General features: G+C 34.9%; 1 protein-coding gene across 8 annotated transcripts; it reads right to left on the bottom strand.

Annotated features, from left to right (window-relative positions):
• Positions 1–1276: 1276 nt before the first annotated feature.
• LOC148646898 (cytosolic phospholipase A2 gamma-like) lies at positions 1277–25673 on the bottom strand. 8 transcript variants are annotated; one of them, XM_088608970.1, is made up of 17 exons: positions 25579–25608; positions 25445–25487; positions 24596–24634; positions 23810–23942; positions 19307–19365; positions 18287–18321; positions 17068–17179; positions 15016–15158; positions 14635–14833; positions 13981–14089; positions 12733–12873; positions 11372–11413; positions 10285–10359; positions 5542–5655; positions 5020–5174; positions 4401–4569; positions 1277–3083 (listed from the first exon to the last, which is right to left on the bottom strand). In XM_088608970.1, exons 5-17 carry the CDS (start codon positions 19313–19315, stop codon positions 2914–2916), a joined length of 1473 nt encoding a protein of 490 aa, XP_088465096.1. In that variant the 5' UTR covers positions 19316–19365; positions 23810–23942; positions 24596–24634; positions 25445–25487; positions 25579–25608; the 3' UTR covers positions 1277–2913. The 8 variants fall into 8 exon arrangements, with proteins under 8 accessions (XP_088465096.1, XP_088465099.1, XP_088465093.1 ...); XM_088608973.1 differs by having other exon boundaries at positions 19208–19365; positions 25579–25607; XM_088608967.1 differs by lacking the exon at positions 23810–23942 and having other exon boundaries at positions 25579–25673.
• Positions 25674–26848: the final 1175 nt, after the last annotated feature.

Here is a 26848-nt window from a genome sequence, read left to right as displayed (position 1 = left end):
ATGTATAATGATTAACATGCTGTAATACACAGTTTAAAGTTAAAAGTCTAAAGAGTATACAACTTAAATTTTTAATTGAATAAAGATTGTCCCTCAGCAGTAATTGGGATTCGAAACTGGGTGTTTTCTGATGACAGCTTAAATGCTTTACATAAGAGGTTAAGCTTTATTAGCTCCACCTGGCAGTTTTACAAGGTGATTCCGGATACTATTAACATAATCTAATTTGCATACTGTATGATGCAGTATGACGCATTTAGATGTGACATGCTCACCACGTTGTACCGCAGCATACCCCACTCGTTTTGAATGGCTGCATCTGTATAGAGCAGTCTTGCAATATATTGTGCAATTTACTGTACAGTACATGACCGTAAGTCACTACTGGACTCTGTTTTATTAGTTAATTGCCTTTAAATAAATATATTTTAATATTTTTCTTTATTTTTAATAATTGTGTATATAGTATTTAATAAAAAAATAAAACAATCTGTTAGTGTTACTGTATAGTATGTCTAGTGCGGAAAAGTACTAATGGATGCTTTTAAGACATTGAAATTTTACTATTAAAATAAGATTAACTTCATGTTGGACACAAGACACATGAAGAATTCATTGTGCCATCTGTTTTAAAGAGTAGTGCAGGACTGCATTAGATTATTTGAAAAAAATAAAAAGGTGAACTGTAGCAACACCCTGGGCATTCTGAGTGGCTGCAGCTGAAGCTCTTTAAAGATCTGATTCCTTTTTTATATTAATAGTTTATATTTTTTGTAACACTCAGCACTACTGCTCTACATTGTTCGATCGATTGAGGATGTAATTCATAACAGTCTCAATCACATGGTCCATTACCTACTGGTCTTTATTCCCTTTTTGTCTTAACCTTAACAGAGTTCCTCCTTATATCCCCACCTGTCCCAATAGTCCATTACGTGCTCAGAGAGTCAGTGAACTGGTGGTACAGTAGATAAACCTTTCCTATGTTTAACCCTGAGTCAACGGGAAAGCACTTATCTTTATCTCTGACCCTTTTCTGTGCCATCTATCAGACTAGCTTGGTCTCACAAGGGGACTACTCTTACCTATGTGGGTTATTTTTATAGACTAATCTTACAGCTTTTCTTGTGTTCTCTATTGATTTCTAGACGAATCCAAAGGGAATCAGCTGCAATAGACTCATCATAGAACCTTGAAATTATTTTCTTGTCTAGAGCATCACCAAGCCTGACATGAGCATCTTACATTGACACAGACATAAAGAGATATAGTCAGCTTTGAGAGATGGCCTTTATTACATGCTCAGCAAAAGTCAAAGCTTACACATAATAAAGCTTATTAGCAAATCTGCAAAATAATATTTGAAATTAAATTATTGCATCATGGCAATCTCTATATTTCTCCTTTTCACCAAATCTTAAACAGAAAACATTTTCTTAGGTAAATTATGTTCAAATGTGTTCCAAAACAAAGCTAGTTAAATTTTGTAATGCATATAAAAATAAATTTTCTACGTACAATACCCTTAATAAATGAAGATTGCATAACAGTTAAACACGTGAAAGAGACAGAATTGCAGAGTGTTCTTACTTGTAAGCAGATGTGGAGAGTTCTTTATCTGGTAGCAAATTCAAGGAAGAGTACAATTTTCTAACACTTTCTGACATTCCCTGACAGGCTTCGTGTATGTACTGTATCATGTTTGTATTCCTCTCTATTAACCATGGATCTCCTTTAAAAGTACTGTGTGAAAACAAAGATGTTGTATTTTGCTTGGATTGAATATGAAAAGAGCTGTAATACTGTAGATAAGGCAGCAGGTTCTTTAAAACCCAATCTGTGTGCATTGTCAGCCAATTTATGTTCTTTTTTACAGTTCACTGCCAATTTAGTATTGTACTGAATCATATGGTACATATTCCTAGTTTTCTAAAGAATAGGCAGTATTATGATATGATGTAACAATCATATTATGAAGACACAGGAATGTATTATGATCCAACAAATAAAATACTCATTTTAACACCCAGTCATTTCTGAATCTTCTTAAATTGGGGTTCTAGAAAATGTTTCTAATTCATCATATATCCCAATAAGGAGTTAAAGGAAATAGAGCCTTAGGGACATGTTTTGCTTTAAACCACTTGTCTTGAGGAATAACAGCCCGACTATCATGAAAGATGATACAACAGAAAGAAAGCTGCAATGATGTTGACAGTGGGGGTATATTATACAGGAAAGTATAAAGTATTTATACACTAGTGAACAGATGATTGGTGGGAGTTGTCTTTGTCCCATAAATTCCATGAACTCCATTTACAAATTCCCTCTAAAGTCTACTTTTTGTTGCTTCACTTTTTCAAAACCTTTTAATAATTCTATACTATAGATTTAGGATTCTTTAATCTTTTAAACTAGATATGATGAACAGAGAGGTGCATTGGCTAACAAAAAGCATCTTTTCAAATTAAAAAATAATCAGATTCAGAATACTGTTTGAAAATGAAAAGAAAAGACTAATTCCTAATGCAAGAAATTGTATAGCGCTAATAAAATGATGTTATGTTTGAAAACAAAATCAACAAACTGCATCAGAGGTTTCAGATAAAATCAACACGTATCTCGAAATATATAATCAGGAGCATCAAGGGAAATATTATATCTATCCTAATATGTTGGTCATCAGGTTATCATTAATTTCACATTCTATATAAAGGTGTATTTAATCTGTATCTGTCAATACAACTCCACAAATGCTGTTTTAAAACATATGCAAATAAGAAGCCTTAATCATAAGCAATGAACAATCTAACTGCATCCATGTCTATAAAACTACTGATTTAACAAAAAAACCCTCAGATTAAAAATGTTCTCTAAAATGCCAACTCTTTCATTGTGTAGGTTTTATTGGTTTCACTTCTTTTTTTCTGCACCCACAGCCTTCTTTATCTCAGTGATAATCTTATCTTTGTTGAGACTGACATTCTTCTTAGCTAAATTCAGAAGACCATCAAGCTCGTTTTCATTGTATGACAGGTTGAATGTTTTGTAGATGTTCTTCATTTGAACAATTTTTTCCTTGCCTGAAAGAAGACAAAATTATGATGGAATAATCATTCTTGTCTTGACAATTTAAAGTGCTTTAAATATGTCAAACTAAAAGCAAAACACATTAGAAACATCAAAATAAGACTAAACAGTACAAGTTGTTAAAAGAATTAGAAAATTAGTATAAAAAGGTATGTTTAAAGACCAGATGTAAAAGTTTCGATTGATCTGTAACCTCATATAAAGGCTGGGATCATTTTGTAGTCTCGGAGGGACAAAACACTAAGCATAATCTCTCAGGATAGGACCTAATTTTGGAATAGAGACCAGAGTCCAAAGACAAGTAACAGTAAACCCATGTAGTCAGGAGCCAAAGAAAGAGCTAAAAAGGTGAGCAGCAGTATTTTGAATTTTATTATAAAATCCACACAAATCTATTGTGAGGAAGCTAAAGCAGGAGAGATATGCTTCTGCATTTTAATAACAGATCATTTGTTTAGGTGGGTAGCTGCGTCAGCATGCATAGGCTGCAAAGGAACAAGTAATAGGTTTATTCCATGCTGAAAAAAAAAAGAAAGTAAACAACGTTTCAGCCGTGGAACCTTCTTCAGGTGTCACCCACACCTGAAGAAGGCTCCACGGCCAAAACGTTGTGTTTTCTTTCTTCTTTTTTTCAGCATGGAATAAACCTATTACTTGATCATTTGTTTAGTCATACTAGCAGCTTTGTATTACAATAATCAAAAAGACAAATTCAGGCACTGGCATCTCTGACTCAAACTGGAACAAAAACATGTTATAGAATAATGTTACAGAGTTATAAATCTAAGATAATAACTTCACATCATTATGATCACAATAAATACAATGTCTTTTCAAGAAAAAATCTGTTTAAGCTTTTGCTTGCCTGTGTCTGAATCAAAGATAGTCTCATCACAAATAGACCACTGTGTTGCTTTACATGCTGGTGTTTCCACAAATTATTTTAACAAGCTATACTGGATACCTTCAGAAGCCAATTCTTATATAGGTTAACTGACACTTCTGAATTACCCCTGAATACAATGCGTGTCTGCCCACCATTGGACTAGCATTTTCAAAGGTATAGTCCTGTGCCTGCAAGGTTAGGCTCCAGCTCATTTTAAGCCACGATGGGTAAAGTTATTAAAAATTGATGGTTGGATAGATAAGTTTTTCCCATGCTCACATTACTTCTGTTGGTCTCTTTGCACTGGATTACATAATTACCTATTAGATGTTTCTACTGACAACTGATGTACAGAATATCCAGGTGTCTGAGGTGAAAACCTGATGACAAGGTAAGTGGTTTGATTAGGGTCTGATTCACTTACTTTCACAGGAGTCCTTGTTGAACAGAGGGAAGTGCATGACTGTGGGGGTTTTATCAGCACTGTAAACGTAGCAGCTTAAGGGACACTCCTTCTCCTCCTTAGTCACTGGTGGAATGGGTGGGAAGGGAATGTTGTTCTTCTCGCAGTATTTAGCTGCCTTAGTGACAGTCTGGGATGGAAGTAGAGAGAGGAGTGCAGCAGAGAGGTTTGCGAAGGGGATGGGGGTGTGTCAAGAGTTAAGGAAAGAGAAGAGAGGAAAAGGCACAGAGAGAAGATAAACAGCTCTATCCAGCTAGGATAGCAAAAGGTCTGTACTGTTTTAGTTTAGTAATAATTTCATCAAAGTATGCTAAGTCACACTGTATTAGGCCATAATTTCTCTTGCACTTCTGAACATGAAAAAAATAAAACCATTTAAGAAATACACGACTGCACAACACTGAAAGAGGTGAGAAGTGGTTGGTGACTTTTAATATATTGTGTTACATACTGTATAAGTTTATCTCATTCTTGGCTAAGGGAGAAGATGATTTGATGCAAAGCATGTGAGCCTATATACTATATAAGACTTCAGTATACTGAACTGCTAAATATTGTGATCTCCAATACAGCGTCTTACCAAAAATGGGTCTTCATTAGAAAAATCAAATGACAGAATGAGCTTAACTCTCCTGTCATTCCTCAAAACCAATGGGTAGCCACAATCATTGGCAATAGCAGCATCTTCCAAGTAGATCTTCTCATTATTGACCAGATATTCAGGGAGAGTTTTTGCTGGACAGGAAATAAAAGGCAAAAATATTGATGCCATTGCTTTGGTACTTGTGTTCATAATAATCATGTAATTTCTAACAGGTGTGTTTTATCTTTTCTTAAGAAACAATATCATTTTCATGTATTCTATTACACTGTTTATACAATGTTGTTTCAGGATGATTCACATCAGTATTAAAAATATTATAAGCATGTCTCTTTGATCTCCAACTGAACACTCTTGTACTATAACTATAACTATAGGAACATCAGAAAAGCCAATGTTGAGAACTGGTCGGCGCATGCTGCTTTATTAACACATTATACTATATTTCTATATAATATTTGATCACCATTTCATGTATTTCACTGCTGTTCATATTCTAACCTGTGTCAGGGTATTTATACAGGAAGTTGTGCTTGGTTCCCCATGTCCAGCTTAAAATGAGAGCGAAGATTTTCTTGAACAAATCAGGTGTTAGGTCCATTTTTTCAAGTGAATCTGAAGGGATAGAAAGGAAGTACAGCATTAGAACCTGGTTTTTACCTGTACACGTGATTTAATCCTTAAGGAAATACAATAAGTTGAATTCAATGATAAAAGCTTGGTTCCCAGCTTTTCACATTGACATCAGTAATGTGAATATGAACATCCTTTGATTAAAGATGCTGATAAGTAAGATTTGTTATTGCAGTATTTCAAACTGTGTAAATTTATTGCATTTTTTTATGAAACACAGTATTCTAAATGTGATTTGTAGAAAGTATCTTATAGAACATAATTGCTATATATAAAAGGGTGGCAATGGTGGTTAACATTGCAACCTCTCAGTACCGGAGCCCTGAGTTCAATCCTGGACTTGGGGTGCTCTCTGCATGGAGCTTGTATGCTCTCCCTGTGCTTGTGAGGGTTTCTGCCAGGTGTTCAAGTTTCCTCCCAAAGTCCAAAGACATACTGTACTGGTAAGCCATCTGGCTTCTGGGAAAAACAGGTGCTTATGTGAGTATGTTTTTCCTGCAATGCAATATAGCTTTCCAGGGTATATCCTGACTTGAGCCTGTTGCTTGCCAGGATAGGTTCTGGCTTCTCTGATACCTTGTATTGGATTAAGAGGTAAAAAATTCCTACAATTGCTAAACATAATTGCTACGATGTTGGTTTAATTGCTGCTTAGTTTCATTGCATGCCATGTGTTTCTGTTCTCAGGGAAAAATAATTCCATGATGACTTACCAAAATTCCATAATTTCTAAATGGAACTGAAATACTAAAATCTGAGAGTGACAAAGAGGAGATAAATGATCATACTGCATAGGAAATACATTACCCTTGGAGAGTCAAGTTCACTGAGACTGGTTCATACTGTACTGCTGTTGGATTTATATACTGTATACAGTATTTACCTGTTTTGCTTCACATAAATGTTTGACAGTGTACATAATAGCCAAGAGAAAAAAATCTGTAAATAATTCTTGTTTTCTTTTCTGTATGAGTTTTTAAAATTTTATTATCCATATTTTTTTGTAATATTAGTACCTAGAAATCCCATTTTCATTTTACTGAATTAAAATTGATATATATGCATTATGAAAGTGAACATTTAAAATCCAAACTTGGATGCTCACACTGAGAACTTTCATGGGTGAAAAGTCAAATGTCAGCAAAAACTGCAAAGAAAAATCAAAAAATAATTTATAGTAAAGCCATCATAATAATTTGCTTTACAAATACAAATTATTTCAGGCACACAGTATTATTTTGACAAGTTATACATTTTGATTAATGGCCTCTATGGTATGGTATGCTGTATGGTGCAATAGTAGTGGACAAAAAATAACACAACAGCATTTCGTCAATCTGATCACATATTCTTTTCCAATCATATAAAGTAAGTTTTGAGAATCTCACCATGCCTTTAACATGCTCATAAACGATATTTATTAAGGAACATAAACATATTATGTAAACTGTATATGGCTGGTATTAGTAGTTTAAAGAAAAAATACACACTAATATTCCATTCATGTGTTTATTTTGGAAACGTTTTTACGTGCTCTTTCTGACTGTATTAAGTTTATATACTTTGTAAAAAGTTATGTTTAAACCTTTTCTGTGAATACACTCGTTATAGCAGTAAACAAAAGCATACTTTTCAAATTTGATTAACATGGAATATAATATGGAATCGCGAATCTAAAGAAATTAATAATGATGTAATTAAATTCATGTGCTACTAAAGAAAGTAGTACACCTTCTTTGGATATATTCTGCTTCAAAGAAACAAATAAACGTTTCTTTGAAAAACTAAAATAGCAAATATTATGGACACTATATTGACATTTTTTATATTTCTAAATATCACAATATGTTTGAAGCTAAGTCATTTATTGATAACAACAAATAATTTCAAACTGCTACTACTGTCGTTATTACTGATAATAAATATTATCGACACTATATTGAATTTTTTGGTATTTCTAAATATCACAAAACATTCAAAGTTAAGTGAGTTAAGTGATTACCATTTTCCATGAATACTTGCGGTCATTATCGCAGTAAACAAAAGCATACTTTTAGAATTTGATTAATAGGAAATATAATATGGAAACACGTATCTAAAGAAATTAATAACGATTTTAATTTAAGGATCTAAATATATGTATTTACATAGCTGGTAGTACTACTGAATTCCACTTTCTTTGTAAACATGTTTTAGTTTAATTTGACTCATTCATGCATGATGAATTGTGAGAGAGTGATAGATGGAGACAAGATGTAGGTTTCTGGTCCAAACAACACTCCCCAGAATGCAGTGGGAAATTGGCGTTTTACTCTTTATGGTAACTCCAACAAATTGTCACATTTCACATCCTTGCGAAACAATCAGGACGTTGTCATCCAACCTATGGTTTGATGGTTTTTTTTTTATTTTGAAACCATGATCTTGATATGCAGGTGTGAAGTAGAGTTAACAGCTTCAGATTTAAAAGGTTATTAATAATATCTTCAGTGTCGCATTAACATTGGAATGTTCTTCCAAGTGAAAAAAGAGGCAATAAACAACATGGCTGCTCTATATATTTTCAGTTTACAGACCGTCCACAGATGGTTACAGACTGTTTACAGACCGGTAATTTATTATGAATAATATCTTCAATATCGCATTAAAATTGGAAAGCTTTTTATTGATGTAAATCCACCTATTTTCCAACCACTTTATCCAGTACAGGTAACCGTTTCACCCCTCCTCCCTGTCTGTCTGACCTCTTTTTAACCATTCTGTGCCTGAATCGCAGTGTGTGAAAAAGACATAGAAAAAAAGTGAATCTTTTTTTGGGCTCAAATCTTGCTTAACTAAAAATTAGACACAAGAATAGTATTTTTGGACAATGTTGTGAGGCTCTGGTGGAATTTTTCTGTAAACTGAAACTTTTCTATTTTCTTTAAAATTAACTATTTACTTATTTCTTTTCATTTATTGCTTTTAATTTGTGAATATTACGATATTAATTGCTACTTCAAAGTTTTGTGGGTGCAAGCTTAAAATCAACAAACCATGAAATCTGTGCAAAGGTCTCAATATTTTTGCAAGGCAAATAGCTAAGAGTATATTATACTTAGACATTTCCATCACATTCTCAAGCTCCTCATGAACAACACTATCCAAAAAAATCCTACTGACTCTCATTCTAATCTTCAATACAGCACCTCAAATCCAATGGTCTGCAGAAACAACCTATTTATTTAATCCACAGTGAAATCTGACTCTCTCAGAATTTTTAATAAGTACCTTCACATCCAATAAATAATGATGTTCATCTGCAATTAAAAGTTTATCTCATTACATTGTAGTGGCAATGCTTGTTAATAAGACAGAATTAAGCGTTGCTGTGCTTTCCTAAATGAGGCCCCATCTCTCTCTTCATCTCTGTGGTGCAGCCACAGAGAAGTTATTCATGCAGGCCGATTTAAGTTTTCTTTTGATAAGGAACAACTCCCAAACGGGGATGCACTTAGCTAATGATCAATGGTCATCCCTGGCGCCTATCTGTCTAGGGAGTTCCAGAGGAAATCTGGACTGCATTCCTAAGTGTCAGGAGTAAGTGACTCATCTCTCACTTTGGTCAACCAATCAGGGACTGGCAGGGCGTGGTAACACCACGTGGGTCTCCAATGCCCGCCAAACTCTCAACCAATCATCACACATCTGTGTCTTGGTCAAAAAGGTAGCACAAGCTCAGGTCGGGGCTCTCCTTGGCCATTTTCGCGCACCCTCAGAGACAATCACGTGACAACCGGTGTTGTCTGCTCTGGGACTTGGACTTTGTTCTAAGCGCGAGGCCGAGGATCCCGGACGTACTCAGAATTCTGCAACGACCAACGTGAATGCTCCGCTTGATTACAGTTGGACCCTCATCGACAACCTGAATAGCTTATTCAGAAGCAGCGCTGGACCGGGAACGAACCAGTTTTCTTCCCGTGCAATAGAATGACCTGCGAGGACCCGCGGTCACACTTTGTGCATAGAGACTTTCTACCAGTCAGCCAGACTACTGGTAGACCCCTGGGAGCAACGACTGCACTGTGCGCCGCAGTTAGATTCCTCCGTCCGTGGCTGGTAGCCAGAGGACGCCGAGACGACGCCTATTGGATGACTGCTGGGACAGAGTTTGCAACAGAGCCTGTCAGCTGGTTTTGGTGTTCGTGCCAGGAAATCCAAATCCATACACAGTGGATAAGTAAACCCCATGTTCTATGTTGTGTCTTGAGAATTTAATTGTTACCTCAACACAAGTTGTTATCAATTTAATTCATAAGTAATGTATTTACTTCCGAGTCTAGTCTAACAGTGGGTAATGACACTGATTAGATATGGTATAGCCGAACGAGATATTGAAATATATTCTCTGTTGTGTATCTCTTTGTGTTTGCATCTCTTCGGGATTATATACCTTGTATTTTGATAACCCTCACAGTAAGGTCTGCTGCCTGTATTCAGGCAGACTGGTATATGTTTTGTGCACAATTTATGTTTAATAAATGTATCTTGTGTTAATTTAGGTGAGGATGACCTTTTAGTTTGGCTGTAATTCTTCAAATTGTTCTATACTTCCCAGGTTCAAAAACTCACCCTGAATGGCCTTCATATCTTTCTTTTGTTTAGTCTCTTCGGTGTTCCCTTTTAACAACTGATTGCAAATCCATTCTGCAACATAAAAATCAGACAAATGCTTAAACAGTTTAAGGTTTTCTAAGTACAGTTTAAGGTTTTCTAAGTACAGTACATAACAGTACATTTTAATAGTTCAGGTGGGTAGCTGCGTCAGCATGCGTAGGCTGCAAAGGAACAAGTAATAGGTTGATTCCATGCTGAAAAAAAGAAGAAAGAGAACAACTTTTCGGCCAAAACGTTGTGTTCTCTTTCTTCTTTTTTTCAGCATGGAATAAACCTATTACTTGTTCCAGTACATTTTAATTGTGTGTTGGTTATACAATCTATATTTATATACTATATATAAGGCTTATTTGCAATGTAATGGAAAATGAAACACTTGTCATTTTTAATTTAGTTTGTAAAGCAAGGTGATGTTTTGGTTAAGTGGTGGAGTTCTCACCTGCTATGCCTCTGACCTGGGTTCAACTCCCAGCCACTGCCCTTTCTCTTTCTCTTTCTCTCTCTTACCTACTGTCTGGCTCACTCACTGCCTCTGTCTTAAAATACTTTTAATTAAGCATAGTTAAAGCCATTGTCCAACTGCTCCTGTTTTCTATACTTATTTGCTTTTGATACAAAGTTTTTAAAACCAATATATAATATAGTTAAGAAAAAATCTAAAATAAAATTATCTCATTATACACAGTATTAATAATAAATAATACATTACTACATATTCACAATAACATTACATCAAATAGAAAAATTATGTTACGAATTAGTATTATTGTACAGTATGAATAGCTCAGGAAAGCACTAATGGGTTAATACACATTTGATTTTTATTATTAAAATACGATGAACTGTGAAGAACACATGCAGACCCACAGTATATTAAGGATTCTACAGAGTGCTGCAGTCCTATATTAGATTATTTGGAAAACTAAAAAGCTGTTGCACTGTACTTTTGTCATACCTTGCACATTCTGAATGGGTGCAGCTGTAGATGCAGATTGTGAGAGCATACAGCACATTCATTACTTACAAGATATTAAAATTATACCTATATTGTACTGGAAGTCAGCGAAGCAACTGCCACACAGTCCTGAGGAAATAGTAAAAAACAGAGAGAGAGCAATGAAAATGGTTTGAGGTCACTTAATCACAGCATGGAAACAATCAGACTATTTAATTCACTACCCTTGTGTAACAGATCACTTCTTGTAGCGGAGCTGGAAAATCTGCACATATATGGTTCCTGATATATAGAAGCCTACATGCCAAACAGACCGTACTGATGGTCCCTGTTTTAACCCAATAAGTAAAAGTAGAAATCCTCACTCAGTCAAAGCCATTTTCTTTTTACCGGCAGTTAATAAAAGGCTGGTATTATGAACAAGGCCGTTTCTAAGACAGAAAAAGGATAGTTGTTTTAACTTAAATTGCAAAGGAGCAACTAAAAGGTTTATTCCATGCTGAAAAGAGAAGAGAGAAAACACAATGTTCCGGCTGTGAAGTCTTCTTCAGGTGTGAGAAAGACACGGCAGACAGCAAAGATTAAATTGCACAGAAGAACAAAAGCTGGGAGAGGAGAGGAGGAGGGAGGGGCAAAGAGGCAGAGAGGCTGCTCAGAAAGTGCAAAGTGGAGAGGGGTGAAGAAAGGTGTGAAGTCAAAACCTGCATGAGAATAGAGAAGATTACTTGAAAACAAGTCAGTCATTGAGAGAAAGGGGGAGGTGTGAACCTAGTTTCAGGATGAGTTTTGTTTCTGTTGTTTTTCTGCAATGGGAGTTGAGAAACCCTTCTCTGTGAACCAAAAGTTTACATAGATTATGTGATCAGCGGTTAGTGGAGTCACCATGGGCATCTCTTCCATTCAAGATAATTTAGGAGCACCTGGGAACAGCCATCCCTATAAAATTATTAATTTCCCTAATTTCCTAATTTGGGCAGAGCGGTGGCTCTGTGGCTAAGGATCTGTGCCTGTGACTGGAAGGTTGTGGGTTCAAATCCCGTGGCTGGCAGAGGAATCCTACTCCGTTGAGCCCCTGAGCAAGGCCCTTCACCCCAACTGCTCCAGGGGCGCCATACAATGGCTGACCCTGTGCTCTGACCCCAAGCTTCTCTCCCTGTCTGTGTCTCCTTGGAGAAAAGCTGGGGTATGTGAAAAGAAGAATTCCTAATGCAAGAAATTGTATAGGGCTAATAAAGAAACATTATTATAATGTAAATCTAACACATGGAATGTCTTATCACCATTACCAAACATTATGTAAAAGCCCAACACAATAAACTGAAGTCCAATAGTAATATATGGTAAAGTTCCTCCATTGGCCTAAAAATCTTTTTTGTGTATCAAAGGCTTTGGCATCCAAGTTAAGTTTTTTCTTCATCTATAGTGTAACAACAAAGATGAAGAAAGACCTTGCAAGTACAGGATGTCCATCTCATCTCTGTGCTCCTCCACATTCCCTCCTGCAAAACGGCTCCCAAAGAATGGTGTTTCCACAAAGGCTCCATACCCAGAATACCCGACTTCATGGCGGGTAATCTCACACCAGACCCCTGTGAGAGGAAGAGACATGGAGAAAAGGAGGAAGAGCAGAATAAGAGTGAAGTGAGAAAGGGTACCAGAACTAGAAAAACTCTTTCATCCCTAAATCCATGCTAATCTCTAAATCCATTTTGAAGGCACTGAGGCCACTCTTGTGTGTCTATTTTTCTAATATTAAATGGTATTATTATTGTTAGTTAATAGATACAATTAATATTCTTGTTGTTTTAATGTAATACCTTGTCCAACTTTTGTTGTAGTTGTTGAGTATATGAAAAATGTACTGAAAATGAGAACTGTGACATCCTGGTTGGAGGTCCATAAAATTGTTTATACCCTTTATAAAATTAAGGTATATGGTAGTATGCATGGCTAGTTTGAAGGATATGAATCTCTAAGTCCTAAACAGCCCTTGGTTGAATGGAAAAGAAAAATAAATTAAGGAGTTTGGACACAATGGAGGAAATCATCCACCTCAGGTATTTAAGGAGGAGAAGGCACACTGTTATCTTTTATATTGTGTAGCGTGAGAGAAACCAGGAAGGAATTATTGAGTTTTACCAGGAGACAGAAGGATTTATTGGTTTTTAGTTTAAGTTTAAGAGAACAGAAAATAGTTTTAATCGCAAACTAATTGAGGAACACTATTTGGTTGAAGGGAAAACATGGGTAAATAACACTAGAATAAAAAAAATATATTTTTCTTCAGAAAAGTTCAGACTTCATAAAACTCTTATGATTTGTTGGTATAACCTGCCAGGGCTGTTGACTTCATATATTATTTCATAGAGCAAATAATAGTTAACACAGAAAGTAAGGTCCATGGGTTCAATTATCAAAGAAGTTAAACAAGTCCTTCTTTTTTTTTAATACATATTGGCAGTTTCTTAAAATATAAATTATTTTGGACTGTTAATAGCCTTATAGTTTAGCTCTAATGATCATTTCCTTACCTTTATCAGTAGCAGCTGGTTGGTCATAATTTTTCAGATCAGATTAGGTGCTAGCGATGCGGTCTGTGAACATTTAACATTTACTATAAAATATGTAATACTGTATATGGCCTTTCTGCAGGATTTTAAATAAGATTTATGTTCATCCATCATCATGTATCTTACCTCTATCGTATTCATCCTTCTGTCTCTGCTTCTTGTCCACAACTGCCAAGATGGGGTAAGGGTTGTTCATTTCATCATCGGTTTCCTTAGAAAAATGTTCTTCATCCACCTGGAAAAAATATATTGTAGTGAAGACCCAGCAATGGTACTCCCCAGGTACTCCCACCAGGTTTGGAGGGTCTCTGAGATCTTCAGTGGGGCTCACATAGCTGTATACAATTAGAGATTATCTAAAGGTTAGTTTTCAGCTCTAGTAATTAAAAAAAAATCTAGATTCAGCACTTGTGTTCTCCCTTTAGAGTTACTTGTCCTGAATAGTAAGGTCACATCACCTTAAGCATGAAACATCTGCTAAAGCATCAAATCATAATAAAATATCCCAGAATTTCCTTTAATTTGTTTCTATATCCTTTCCTATTTTATTGTACACACCAATGGTGTGCACTAATGAAAATTAAGTAAAAATAAAAAAGTGAATTTCATTTTTGAGCAAAGATATATTGTAGGGAAATAAAACCTTTAGTAATTACAATTTACCACATTAAACTGTACGCTTTACTCAGAAGCATCAATGAAGAGAGAGAAAGACTTTCAGAAATACACAAATACATGATGACAAAGATGCTAGAAACCCAGGCAGGAAGGACTGCTGACCTGCTTCACCATGTCATGCACAACTGTAGATGCAAATATATCTGTGATGGAAAAGTTCTCATCCTTTTCTGCCTCCATAATTCTTGCCAATGCTTTTAGACAGTCAAACGAGCCAGTTGTGAGTCTTTGCACCATCTCTTTCTCTGCCTTCTCTAATTCAGAGGACCAGGTCTGGTTGTGGTACAAAGATGTCAAACACCTGCATTCATACATAACAAGAGTAGAGACCAGGAGAAACGTCGGAGCTCAATCCTTATATCTTACAGAATTAGAGCAGAATTAGAAGTTCTGCTGCTTTATGCGAACCTTCAGAATTCATATTGATTCCACAGATCCACCTGGCACAAACCTGGACCCCAGAGCCCAGTCTCTCAGACTCACCAGGTAGATCCTGACACTCCACACAGGTACATGATGGTGTCCAGCAGGTTCTGAGCCCCCAGCTCAGTTAAAGTCCCCATGAGAGCCACCATGGCGCGCAGACCCCCCCCTGAGCCCAGCACGGCGATAGAGGGGACACAGTGCTGATTGAGGAAGAGAGAAGCAAGAGAAAGAGCATGATAAAAAACAGTGTGTGAGTCTGACAGATAATTATTAGGCTATTAAATAGTGTAAATGAATTGCAAAGTTACTGAGATATCACAACTGTGTATCGTGTACCCTACTCCACTCAAGTGTGTCCCTTAAAGAGAAGAAGATTCAGAATTATTTAAATTTAACATTCTCCTATTATGTTTCTCTCATGAAAGCATCTAACGTAAATAACAACAGTGCAAGAATCTACTTACCAGCAACAAAAGTGCAACCTGTTATGATATTTGTAATATCACCACTTAGGATCATTAAAACAGCATGAAATATTGTAACTGCATCTTGGCTGTCACCCTCTCCACCAGCGCTATTTAATCACTCCAACTCAACTTACAATTTCATGGTTCAAACTGAATTATTTCTTCTTCCATTTACTTATTTTGCTTCATTTCACAAGTCCCTTCCCTATTAAGACCTGTAAGGTGCCTGTTTTGCACACAATTCAGAGCCCTGATCCTTGCCTACTGTTATCTCAGACAATGCAGAAGCCTGCAAAATCTTAGTTTTTCATTTGTCTTCCCATACACTTTTTCCCTTTCTGCTCTGCCTCTTTTATTAGACTTTATGTACTCTCCATTTTCCCCAAAGCCTGTCCATTCACCACCCTCTCATCTATTAACTGCATCCATGTAATCTGGAAAGGAGTAACATGCCTGTGGCATTCACAGTAACAATAAACCCCTACGACAAATGCTAACTAGCGTAATGAATTTTCTTATGTCATATCTTTTCACTAACATGACAATGCACCTGCTACAAAATAAAATGTCTTTATTTTCCTAAAAAGGGTTAAAGGGGTGTAACATTTAGGATAATGTTTGGATGCAGGTGGGTTCTGGTGAGGGACTAGGAAGCGTGATAACACAGGTGGATGCAGAAGTGATGATTTTAAGTTGAATAAGTGACTGACAAGACACGATAACACACAGGGGTAAGGAACTAGAGTGGTGCCAAAGAAAAGAAAATAACAAACAAAATGGAGCTGGCTAAGAAAATGAGGGAAAGCTAACCTGACTACAAAAGAAAACCCGAAACACACGGTCTTCGGCGTCTCCTACACCCTTGCTAACTTCCACTGACTACCCAACAACCATCTAAGACAAATGGCACTCACCCGTACTAAACTAGTGTTACCAATACAAAATCAACTAAGTGTGTAGAATGTACCCAACAACCTAAACTAACCTTATACACAAAAGTTCACACAAAAACACAAATGAACTAGGAATACAAATAAGGGAAAACAAGAGTACTCAACAGGAACAGGGTACAAAAGAACACAAAAGTTGAACATATAATACATTAGGGCAAGGTAATGGCAAAACAAGGATAAACACACAAACAAACAAAAGTACAAAGAAACTAACAGAAACTAACAGAAACAAAACAACAAAGCCAAAGCAAAGCCAAAGCCAAAGCAAAGCAAAGCAAAGCAAAGCAAAGCAAAGCAAAGCAAAGCAAAGCAAAGCAAAGCAAAGCAAAGCAAAGCAAAGCAAAGCAAAGCAAAGCAAAGCAAAGCAAAGCAAAGCAAAGCAAAGCAAAGGCCTCTTCCTTCAGAAAACCTCCATGTTATATGCTGAATAAGATGCACTCTGATTGGCTGAGAAGCTGATTGATGATTATGTCATACGGAACAGTGGTGTAATGGTGGGTCAATGGAGGAGGGAGAATAATCAAGGGTCAGCAGTGTGGAACATAACAAAAACACACATAGACCACACACTCGGATGTAACAATGCAGTTTTTTGTATGATGCTTACAGTAACTAACTGTACTTGCATTTTGCAAAATACACTGAATATGTATTTCTGCAACACAAATAAAAAATAATAAAAACCATACCAATTTACAAGGAGTTTCCAGATTACTCAGGGCCTTCTGGATTTGGATTTTTCTCTGCTTAACAGCCTTAGTCTCCCCCTCACAGAGAGTCTGTGAAACCCGTACATATGTCCTGTGGAAGGAGATAAAATGAACATGAAGAATGTGCAACCTTGGCGCTTTCTGTTCCTAAAAATGCAAAAGGAGACATATTAGAAAGAATCTGGGAGAATTTCTAATTTGCTTTGCTGACTGGATCTCACTGTAACTTGAGTGTTAACGTGTTTGTTAATTTCTTTGTGTATTCTTATTAATTTCAAGAAGGTGAATAGGGACTAATACAGTTGTTACCACTTTAAAAATATTGCTAATATTAATGTTACTCATTTAAAAATATTTATTTTTCTTGTTTTCAAGTAACAGGCACATTGTTAAAGTCAGTATTTATCTTTTCGTAATATCCTGGGATATAGCACCTTATTTTCTGCCTTATTGGACATCAGCTGGTAGGTTAAAGGATACTGCTAGACGCGCAAGAAGAGGAGGGGGTCAACTGTTGAGGTGTGAACTGCTCAGGACTTTAGGATCTCTTGTTGTTCACCAACACAAATGCTCCACAAGTGTCTTTGGTCAGTGTATCGCATAAACGAGCTACACTGTGGTACAGCAAAGAAAAGGGAAGCTACTCTAACATGTCAATGGGTTCTAATGCATGTTTTGAATGTTTTTATCTGTATATTATATATATTGGCTCTAAAAATATAATGTATTTAAATTTAAATGTTTTAAAAAAGATGTCAGTAGTTTTGAATTACTCTGAAAATAACTTGTGATTGCATACTGTAACCTCTTCAATGTGAGGCATTAGTTATTCATTGGGATAGCCTTGTGTCTGGTTTTGAATCCTAGCCAATGCCCAAGCCTGTGGGGATAATCTTTCTATAATTTTTCTAATCTAACTATAAACTATAGATTTAAGGGATATTAAGGGATAAGGGATTTGGAAATGCACATGGAAATGCATATCAACCAAGGAGAAAACACCTCACTAATCTAACAGCTTAGAATCAGTTAATCAGTACATTTATACTCATCACATCCTCATGAGAAAAAAAGAGGAAAGAAAGCAGAAAATAATTCAGAACATATGATTGAAAAGAGGTGTAATTGTTTTTTGTAATTATACACAGAAACGTGTTTCTTATACTGTATCTTAGTACACAGATTAAAGAGCACTTACTTTCCAGTATAGTCTTTTGCTTCCCTCATGCTTGTCTGTAAGATAATTGAAAACAAGAAATCGTAAAAGACCTGTAAGCACTATATCCCTCTGTTTTTTGTACTACTGTTACTGCCCCATTGGGATACATTTGGGATACATTTCTGGAATCACAGAACTACATCTTCTTGCCACTTCAAAATTCCGTTTTTCAAAAAGCACTTCCACAATTATTATTCCATTTCCAATGCCGTCTATATTGTCTATAGTACTTTTGTGATTCAGTATGTTACTGTTTTTATGTGGCTGTACTTAAATTCCCTCAAGAAATGAAAGGTGATCCAGAATTCAGCAGCACAAACAAAGCAGCAACAGGTCATCAATCAGGCTTGCCCTTGCTCTCATTTTCCCAAGTCTGTAAAATACAGAAGCTTGGCACTTACAATATTTAATATGTGAAACAAATAGTCATAGATGTTGTGCCCGGGAATCAACTTTTTTTAAAATGTTTTTCTGAAGCTTGACACCAGAAAATTACTTTGTTGTGCCAGAGAACAAAGATAACTTGTTATTTCAACGCTACAATAGAAGCTGAAATCACATAACGTTTATAAGTCAGTTCACTGCTGATAATACTGAAGTAAATGATTAAATGAAAATGTAATTTAGAAGAACAATTTCAAAGCATATACATTATATTTAATTGCCATTAATATTTTTAAATCTATACATTTAAGTGTTTTATTGAATGTGTTTTGGCTGGTTATATTAAACAAATTTACAGCACTTAATTTTGACTGAGTTTTTCCAGGTTTTTCCCAATTTAAATATTTTTTCAGTGTGCTATTTCACAAATTATAATTTGCATTTTTTATATTTATACCCACACAGTTTTGGCTACACATTCGCCCCTTGTTTATGACTTGGACTAATGCTACATACCATGCATCATGCACAAAACATTGTTTAGTCTCTTCTTTCTTTAGTAATGATGTTTTTAAGATTGTCTAATATGCATTAATTCAGTAAATACTCAGAAACCTTATCCATGTTGTTTTTTGCTAGTAAGGAATGTTTCCTGGTGGCCTCTTTTAGTGGATCTGTTAAAAAAAGATAATATACTGTTACACTGTCAGCCATTGTTAGTATACAAAACTACAGGAGGCACACATACACACAAAAACAAGTGGTAGACTAATGGCAGCACTAAGGAGAGGCATGAACTGCTTTAAAAATACATTCAAATACTTCTCCATTTCATGACATGTATAATATCAATTAAAACAAGAGCTGCTCATTACAAAATGAGGTTCCTAGCCTTTTTGTTGTTTACAGTGTGCACTGATAGTGGGCAATGTATCCTTTAAATTTGAAGTAAAGTCATAAACCATTTAGAAAAAGAGGATGTCATTGTTTTCTTATAAATCAGTGCTATGTACAACATACAGTAGATTATTCCAGTGTATCACGTTTTAGGTAAATCACAGTGTATAAATACCTTAATGCCTTAAAGACTGTGTCAATTACTCCTATAGAAAAACACCAGGCTTGGATTCTGACAAAATGATTTACCATTTCTATCTCAGGAGTTAGATAGAAAAAACCTTAGACGTGTGGCTGCACATCAAATACAGTCTTATATGATAGCCAATGACTTGTTTGAGCCATTTCAGTCTGGTTTCCACTTAAATCATAGCACTGAGACTGCTCTTTTCAGGGTTTTGAATGATTTATTTATTGCCTCAGACTCAGGAGCTACATTATAGAGTAGATATCCTTTCGCTTCTTAATGCTGCTTTTGATACTGTAGCAACACAAAATTATTTAAATTGCTGGCAAACTTTTTTGTCTATCAGTGGTACTGTCCTTAACTGGTTCTGTTCTTAACTGACTGGCAGGCAGCATATTTATAAAATATAATAACAAAAATAATAACAAAAAAATGTGGTTATTATTAAATTAAGAAATGTACCAATGCAACCATTCAAAATGCACGGTACAAACCTGTACCACACGTAATTACCCACAAGTCACTGCGTTGTACTGCGGTATGTGATTGGCTGGCCAAAATGACCGACAGGGGCACTCGTGGTGCATTGGTCATTAGTGAAAAGATTAAATAATTTCATCTCTTAACTGTGCATATTTAATTTGCTTAGAATTGAATATTTATATGGAATTTTACAACTAAAGGGAAATTTTAGTACTGTAGCTGAGCATAAAAAGAAGAGGAGCATAACGCGTCTGATGGTCACAAACAATATTAATTTAGGAACATAAACATATTATGTAAACTGTACATGCCTGGTATTGGTAATTTAAAGAAAAAATACACACTAGTATTCCATTTTCTTCCTAAACAGTTTAAGCATCAAAGTCTTACATGTGGTTATTTTGGAAACTTTTTACATGCTCCTTCGGACTATATTAAGTTTATAAAGTTTGTGAAAAGCTATAATGTTTAAACCTTTTCTGCGAAAACACTCGTTATCATAGTAAACAAAAGCATACTTTTAGAATTTGATTCATAGGGAATATAATATGGAATCACGTATCTAAATAAATTAATTAGCAATATAATTATATTCATGTACTGTAGCTCAAATTATCACAATAATACACTTTCTTTGGATATGTATGCTTCAGTTTCACTCCTTCCCACCTGATTACGTCTGTGGCATGATGGCTTAAGCATGTCCCCTCTATGCCTGGGGTTGGAGGATCTAACCCAGCTGTTGCTATGAGTTTTCTTTTAACAAATACACATTTCTTTGAAAAACTAAAATGGCAAATGTTATGGACACTACTATATATTGACATTTTTTATATTTCAAAATATCACAACTGTTCAAAGCTAAATCATTTATTAATAACAACGAATAATTTGAAGCTGCTACTGCTGTCGTTATTACTGATAATAAATATTATCGACACTATATTGAATTCGTTGGTATTTCTTAATATCACAAAACGCTCAAAGTTAAGTGATAACTACGTGACTACTTTTCAGAATTTAATTATTTAAGCAATAAGGTACGAGAGGCCGTGCTATATCGTGGATTTAGTCACAGTTAAAAGGTGTTGTTAGGCCCAATGTGATACGGAGGGAAACACAAAGATTCTAAGCTGATCACAAGGAAGAAAAATCACCCGTTTTTCGCACGTAAAAAGTGGTTATTAACTATCGAAACCTGTTTTTATAGCTTTTAAAATCATACAATGTCTAAGTTAAGCAGGAACACATCATTATATCTCATTTTTTATTTCTTTTTTAAAAAATAAAAAAATCTTTTGTCCAGTCTAAGGGTGTTTATAATATAATAGAGAGTCCCCATTATCCCCATCTTGATTAAAATCGCATACGCATGTTTAATAAAATGCTTTTATTATTCACAATCTGACAATGCAAGACAGAACTCACATTGAGTTCCGTACATCCACAGTGGTGGACGGTGCACTATTTTGTCAGTAACCTGCTAATCTGCTTAACACCTGTAGAAAACATTATTTTATTTCTGTAAGGAATGCGTGTTAAGTTTACAAAATTAAATTGTTTCAAATGTTTATTAAGAAATACAGTAAAAAGAACTTACAGCTTACACAAAGACTCAAACTACAGTATGGAAAAACATGTGTTATGAAGTTGTGGTGCTCTAGCAGTGCTGTCCTGAGGCTGGCCTCTGCCCAGTGATATAACTTTAATTGAAACAAGATCTAATATCACATATGGAATCTAGTATCTAAAGAAATTATAACAATATTAATTTAAGGATCTAAATACTGTATATGTATTTATATAGCTGGTAGTATTACTGTATTTCACTTTCTTTGTAAACACGTTTTATTAACACCAGAATCGCAGCGGGTGAGAAAGAGATAGAAAAAAGTTAATCCTGTTTTTTTTATGGTCTGTAGCTCAAATCCTGCTTAACTAAAAGTTAGACACAAGAAAGGTATTATTGGACAATGTTGTGATGCTAAAGAAATTAATAACAATATTAATTTAAAGATCTAAATATATTCTAACGCATATGGCCGACATTACAGGTTGTGAGAGCCGGCTTGCCAGCATGGTGACGTCACCGCCTTTCATATGAATCCTTTCATATGGAAACATTTTGACACTGCGCTCAACAATCTCAGGAAGAACATGAAACAGGCTGTAAACAGCCTGTTTTTTGCCTAAAAAAATCACGCCCGACAAAGTGAAGTAACATTAACTAGCAAAGAGAGGACATGATAAAGGAATAAATGACTTGTTTTTTGTTTATTTAAAGATGTAATGTCGGCCAAACATGTATGTAAGGTCAGCCATATGGCGTACTGAAGCTGAATGTTTAGCCTTTGTCACTAACGTAACCACTAAATTAAGACATAAATATAGAAATCCCTACATTACAAACTCCAAGCATTTCATTTTGTCTATTGCTACAATATCAACAGCAGTGCAATTACAAGTAACATGTCAAAATGTTTCCAAAATAACCAAAATCTAACGATTTGAGGGTTTTGATAATAACAGAGAAATCATAACAATGAGCCCATGTTGCTTCATGCTATTCATGTTTATCCAACCAAAAGAAGGACAACTAATTCAACATGAAAATACTTTATTTTTTCATTGACAAAAAGTAATGCCACACTCTCTTGTTTAACCTGATTGTTTTGTTTCTGCACAGACTGTTAAACCAGAAGGAAAGAGCGCCTCTTTCTTCGAAGCCTTTCGTTCAATTTATTTTTGGGTGTTTATAATATAATAGAGAGAATAATAGAGAGTTCCCATTACCCCCACCTTGATTAAAATCACAAATGCCTGTTTAATAAAATGCTTTAATTTATTCACAGTCTGACAATGCAAGAAAGAACTCAGAACATTAAGTATATTTATCCTCACCCCAGTGCAAACAAGACAGCTGTGTACATTGTCAGTGATGTTAATATATTTGATTCCATCTGATGCCTCTAAGTTTATTTTTATGGGCTTTGATTATGGTTAAATGATTCAATTGCTCAATGGAAAGTGTTCTCGCATATTACCAGTACGTCAACTCGTCTCTTATCTGTGAGTGAACGATCAGCCATTTTTATTACAGCAGATCATTTCACAAATCTATTTTGTTTTGTTTGTTGTTTGTTATGTATGTTTTTTGGAAATTAACCTCTGACAGTAGAGGAGACACCGTTCATTTTTAATATTGTGTTAAAAGTCAATTTTATCGTAGAATATTTTGTTAAACTGCATTTGACATTTATTATCTTATATCTTTTTTATACTGAAAATAATAACAGTAATTGTTTTTTTTTCATGTTCTATATTATATCCACATAAAACTTCACTTTTTATGGTATTATTATACCATATAGTTAATATACTGTATATATTTAATATATAATTATATTAAAATATCTTTTTGCTATTATAGAGGAAGAATAGTAAAACTGCATGTATTGTCATTTGTGTGATTATCATACTGTTTGTATCAGTATGATAACTGTCTGTTAAATATTTGTGACAGCTGTTAAGGGCCATGAAAAAACAAATACCTTTTCTGTAACATGAAGTAAGAGTCCCAGAGAAATGAAAATATTACAGTTGTGAGTGGTAGGCCTGGGGAAACAATGTAGCTGTGGATAATTTCAAGAGGGATATCTTCCATTTCCCAGTTTTGAATTCAACCTAAGAGATCAAATAGAGCTGGTTTTACACAAGGTCAGCTTGGATTTTAAGGAGGAAGGAGATAACCTGCTGTATTCCTAAGGTCCTGTTGACTCAGGAAAAGCACCATCATCAATTGCAGGCCAAAGAGTATCAAAATATCCTCCATGTCTCAGAAATATTCCTATATTAGGGTATATTAGGGCTTGGGTGGATCAAGGTGAGACGGAATTCCAGGAGCTCGGCTTGTGTTTCAGGAAATGTTCTTAGGGCACCATGAAACTCATGGTAGTGTTTAATGCCATTCCCCGTTCCTCTCTGTAGTCACTGTTGGCTGGGTAAGGGGGTGAGTATGATGTGCAGACAGTTGTTTGACAGATAAAATGCATTCCAAGACACTCACACTCACTCAAACAAGCCAAACAACCTTTAATGTGATCTCTGATAAAAGAGCAACATATCCCAAGAATTGGAAGTGTTTTTTTTTTATTAATTCCATTTAAGTTAGAACCCTATCTTTCACTACATAGGATAAGTGTAGTGCTTATTAAACAGGGAACAAATAATGATTAACTCCATGGTGAAAAGTAGAAAGAAGAAACAATATTTTGGCTGTTGAGGGAACTTCTTGTTCTAATATTTTTTGTAGATTATGAATGAAAGATTAATCTTACCTTGGTATGGTGTTGGTTTTGATTTGGAACCACCCATCTCTGTATTGAAATACAATTATGTGTGTTACATTCAATCAGCATTGATATTGTGACATTTATGATGATCAATCTGTGCTGTATGTGTGTTTAGAATTCAAATTTACATACACAGTTACATGGTTGTTTTGATCGATTTAGAAGAGACATGAATACCATGTTAAGAATTTGGGATAAACACCAGTGCCTAATTAAATAAAACTATAATCCTCATGAAATCTTTCTGAATATCTGCATTCATCTGTATTAATCAAAAGTATACAGAAAATTAAAAGTTTTATTATATGTATAGATTAATAAGAGAGTGAGAGTAACACTTTTGTATAGAACCATTACAGTAATTTCTGACTAACAGTGTTCCATGTAATTTAGCAATTGCATGGTCATTTTGGTGCAAATATTATGATAATTGGTATTGATATTGGTGCTAATATTATTATCATTTCAGTTGAAATAATAATTGAGCAATTAAATCATTGAAACAATAATGCAACTCAGCATTTACATGTTTCCACTTGTTCACCTCCCAATTTTTAGTGTAATTCTTGTCTCCTTCCTGTCCTACAAGCCCACCTACACACTATGGGTGCCAGGGCCTTCATTTGCTATACCCCAAAGCTTTGGAATTATATCCCCCCAAAATAAGATATTTAATTAGTTCTGTGTCTGCCCATTTACATTCTTACTGCATTCCAAACCCTAGTTGTAATCGCATTAATTCTGCTCTTTCCTCTCCTTGTGTGCTTTTTATATGATTATCAACAACAACAACAAGAACAACAAATAATAATAATAATTATTATAATAACCTACTGTACTTGTAGATCTGCTTTACAAAGGCATCTCTGTTATTCTGCTGTTGCAATGCAAAACAATTTAAGTACAGCATTAATGCAGAGAGAAGAAATCAATATTAATTATTAGTATTTAATCCTTCTTTTTCTTACCAGTTTCAAAGAAGTGACCTAGTTTGGTGTTCCAGAAAAATCCAAATGATTTAATCTTTGGATGCATAGGACATGTATTTATAGGAAACACAGAGGACCAATCAGGAGATGACAGCTAAAAAAAAACTTAGTTTAAGTTTCACTTACAGTATTGATTGTAGTGTTTAACCATTAAAGGCACTGTACACTGTGCCTCACTGTCACCACAGTCACTAGCTTTGGAGACACTTTAATAGTCTGTCCATTTCCAGGTCTGAAGTTTTTGCTTCATTTCATATTTCATCCAGTTTATGTGTAACAATTTTTCCTTTCTTACAGTCTTTCAGTGTTCCTAAATTTAATCCACTTTTCAGCCCTGACAAGGCCCACCCACAATGCGTTTTATGCACACATTGTTGTATGATGGGGGTCATGCTAGCTATACCAATGTGGATTATGATACAGCTTTTTAACACTCTGTAACACATACAGAACCGGGCACTCAGAACACACAGTATTTCTTCCAATTACCTTAAAAATAATGTGTCGCATTGCGTTATGTAATTTACTGCCCAAAGATAATTGATACTGTAGGTAGCACTTGTGATGCATTAGATATTAGTGAAACCATTGCTTCATTTAATCTGTTTCTCTCTGTGTATGCTTCAACCAAGTTAATATGGAATATTAATATGGAATTTTACAAGTAAAAGAAAAGTTTGGTAGCGGAAAATAAAATCAGAAGTATGACGTCATATATACCTAATGGACCTAGGTTAGATGGTAGTGGTCGCTAAATATAAAAAACAAAGCAAAGTACACAACAATATTCCACTTTCTTCATATATATTTTATGCACCAAAGTCTTTAACTCAATAATTTACAGTGGGTATTTTGGGAAATGTGCTTAATGTGCTTCTGCTAACTTTAAAATAATAAACTTAAAATTTATTTTAAAACGTATTTTTTAATTGATCATTTATTTTCAAATTAATATGTATATTGCATATGAAAAGTTATAATGTTTATCCTTTTAGAAGGATATTACATAATAAGAACATTGTATTTGTTGTAAATTGTAAAAAAAAGCTCTATTGATTTAGTACCACTTGATCTAGAATATAAATCATGTAACAAAATACATTTTGGCAGCTAAAAATATCACTTCTGGATTTTTTGGAAAAATGTTAATGTTTGTTTATCTATCAGTAAACATGAGGACAAACAGACTACATGAAGGCTACCTGGTAAGTGTCTTCAATACATCTAGAGAGCTGTGCAGGCTGAAGAG

This window comes from Lepisosteus platostomus, chromosome 16 (genome assembly GCF_059453375.1).
Source record: "Lepisosteus platostomus isolate fLepPlt1 chromosome 16, fLepPlt1.hap1, whole genome shotgun sequence".
Classification (NCBI taxonomy): Eukaryota; Metazoa; Chordata; class Actinopteri; order Semionotiformes; family Lepisosteidae; genus Lepisosteus; species Lepisosteus platostomus.
Note: the sequence above shows the minus strand (reverse complement) of the source record. Positions and strands in the feature narration are given on the sequence as shown.

What these genes read in the sequence shown, in the direction of transcription:
- LOC148646898 (XM_088608966.1), bottom strand. Translation starts at nt 25,645, where the DNA reads ATGCATCCAAAGATTAAATCATTTGGATTTTTCTGGAACACCAAACTA. An exon ending in AGATATGAAGGCCATTCAGG is followed by an intron (nt 5,656 to 10,284) that starts GTGAGTTTTTGA and finishes CTATCCCTTCAG; the next exon opens with ATTCACTTGAAAAAATGGAC. An exon ending in GTATAAATACCCTGACACAG is followed by an intron (nt 5,175 to 5,541) that starts GTTAGAATATGA and finishes TTTCCTGTCCAG; the next exon opens with CAAAAACTCTCCCTGAATAT.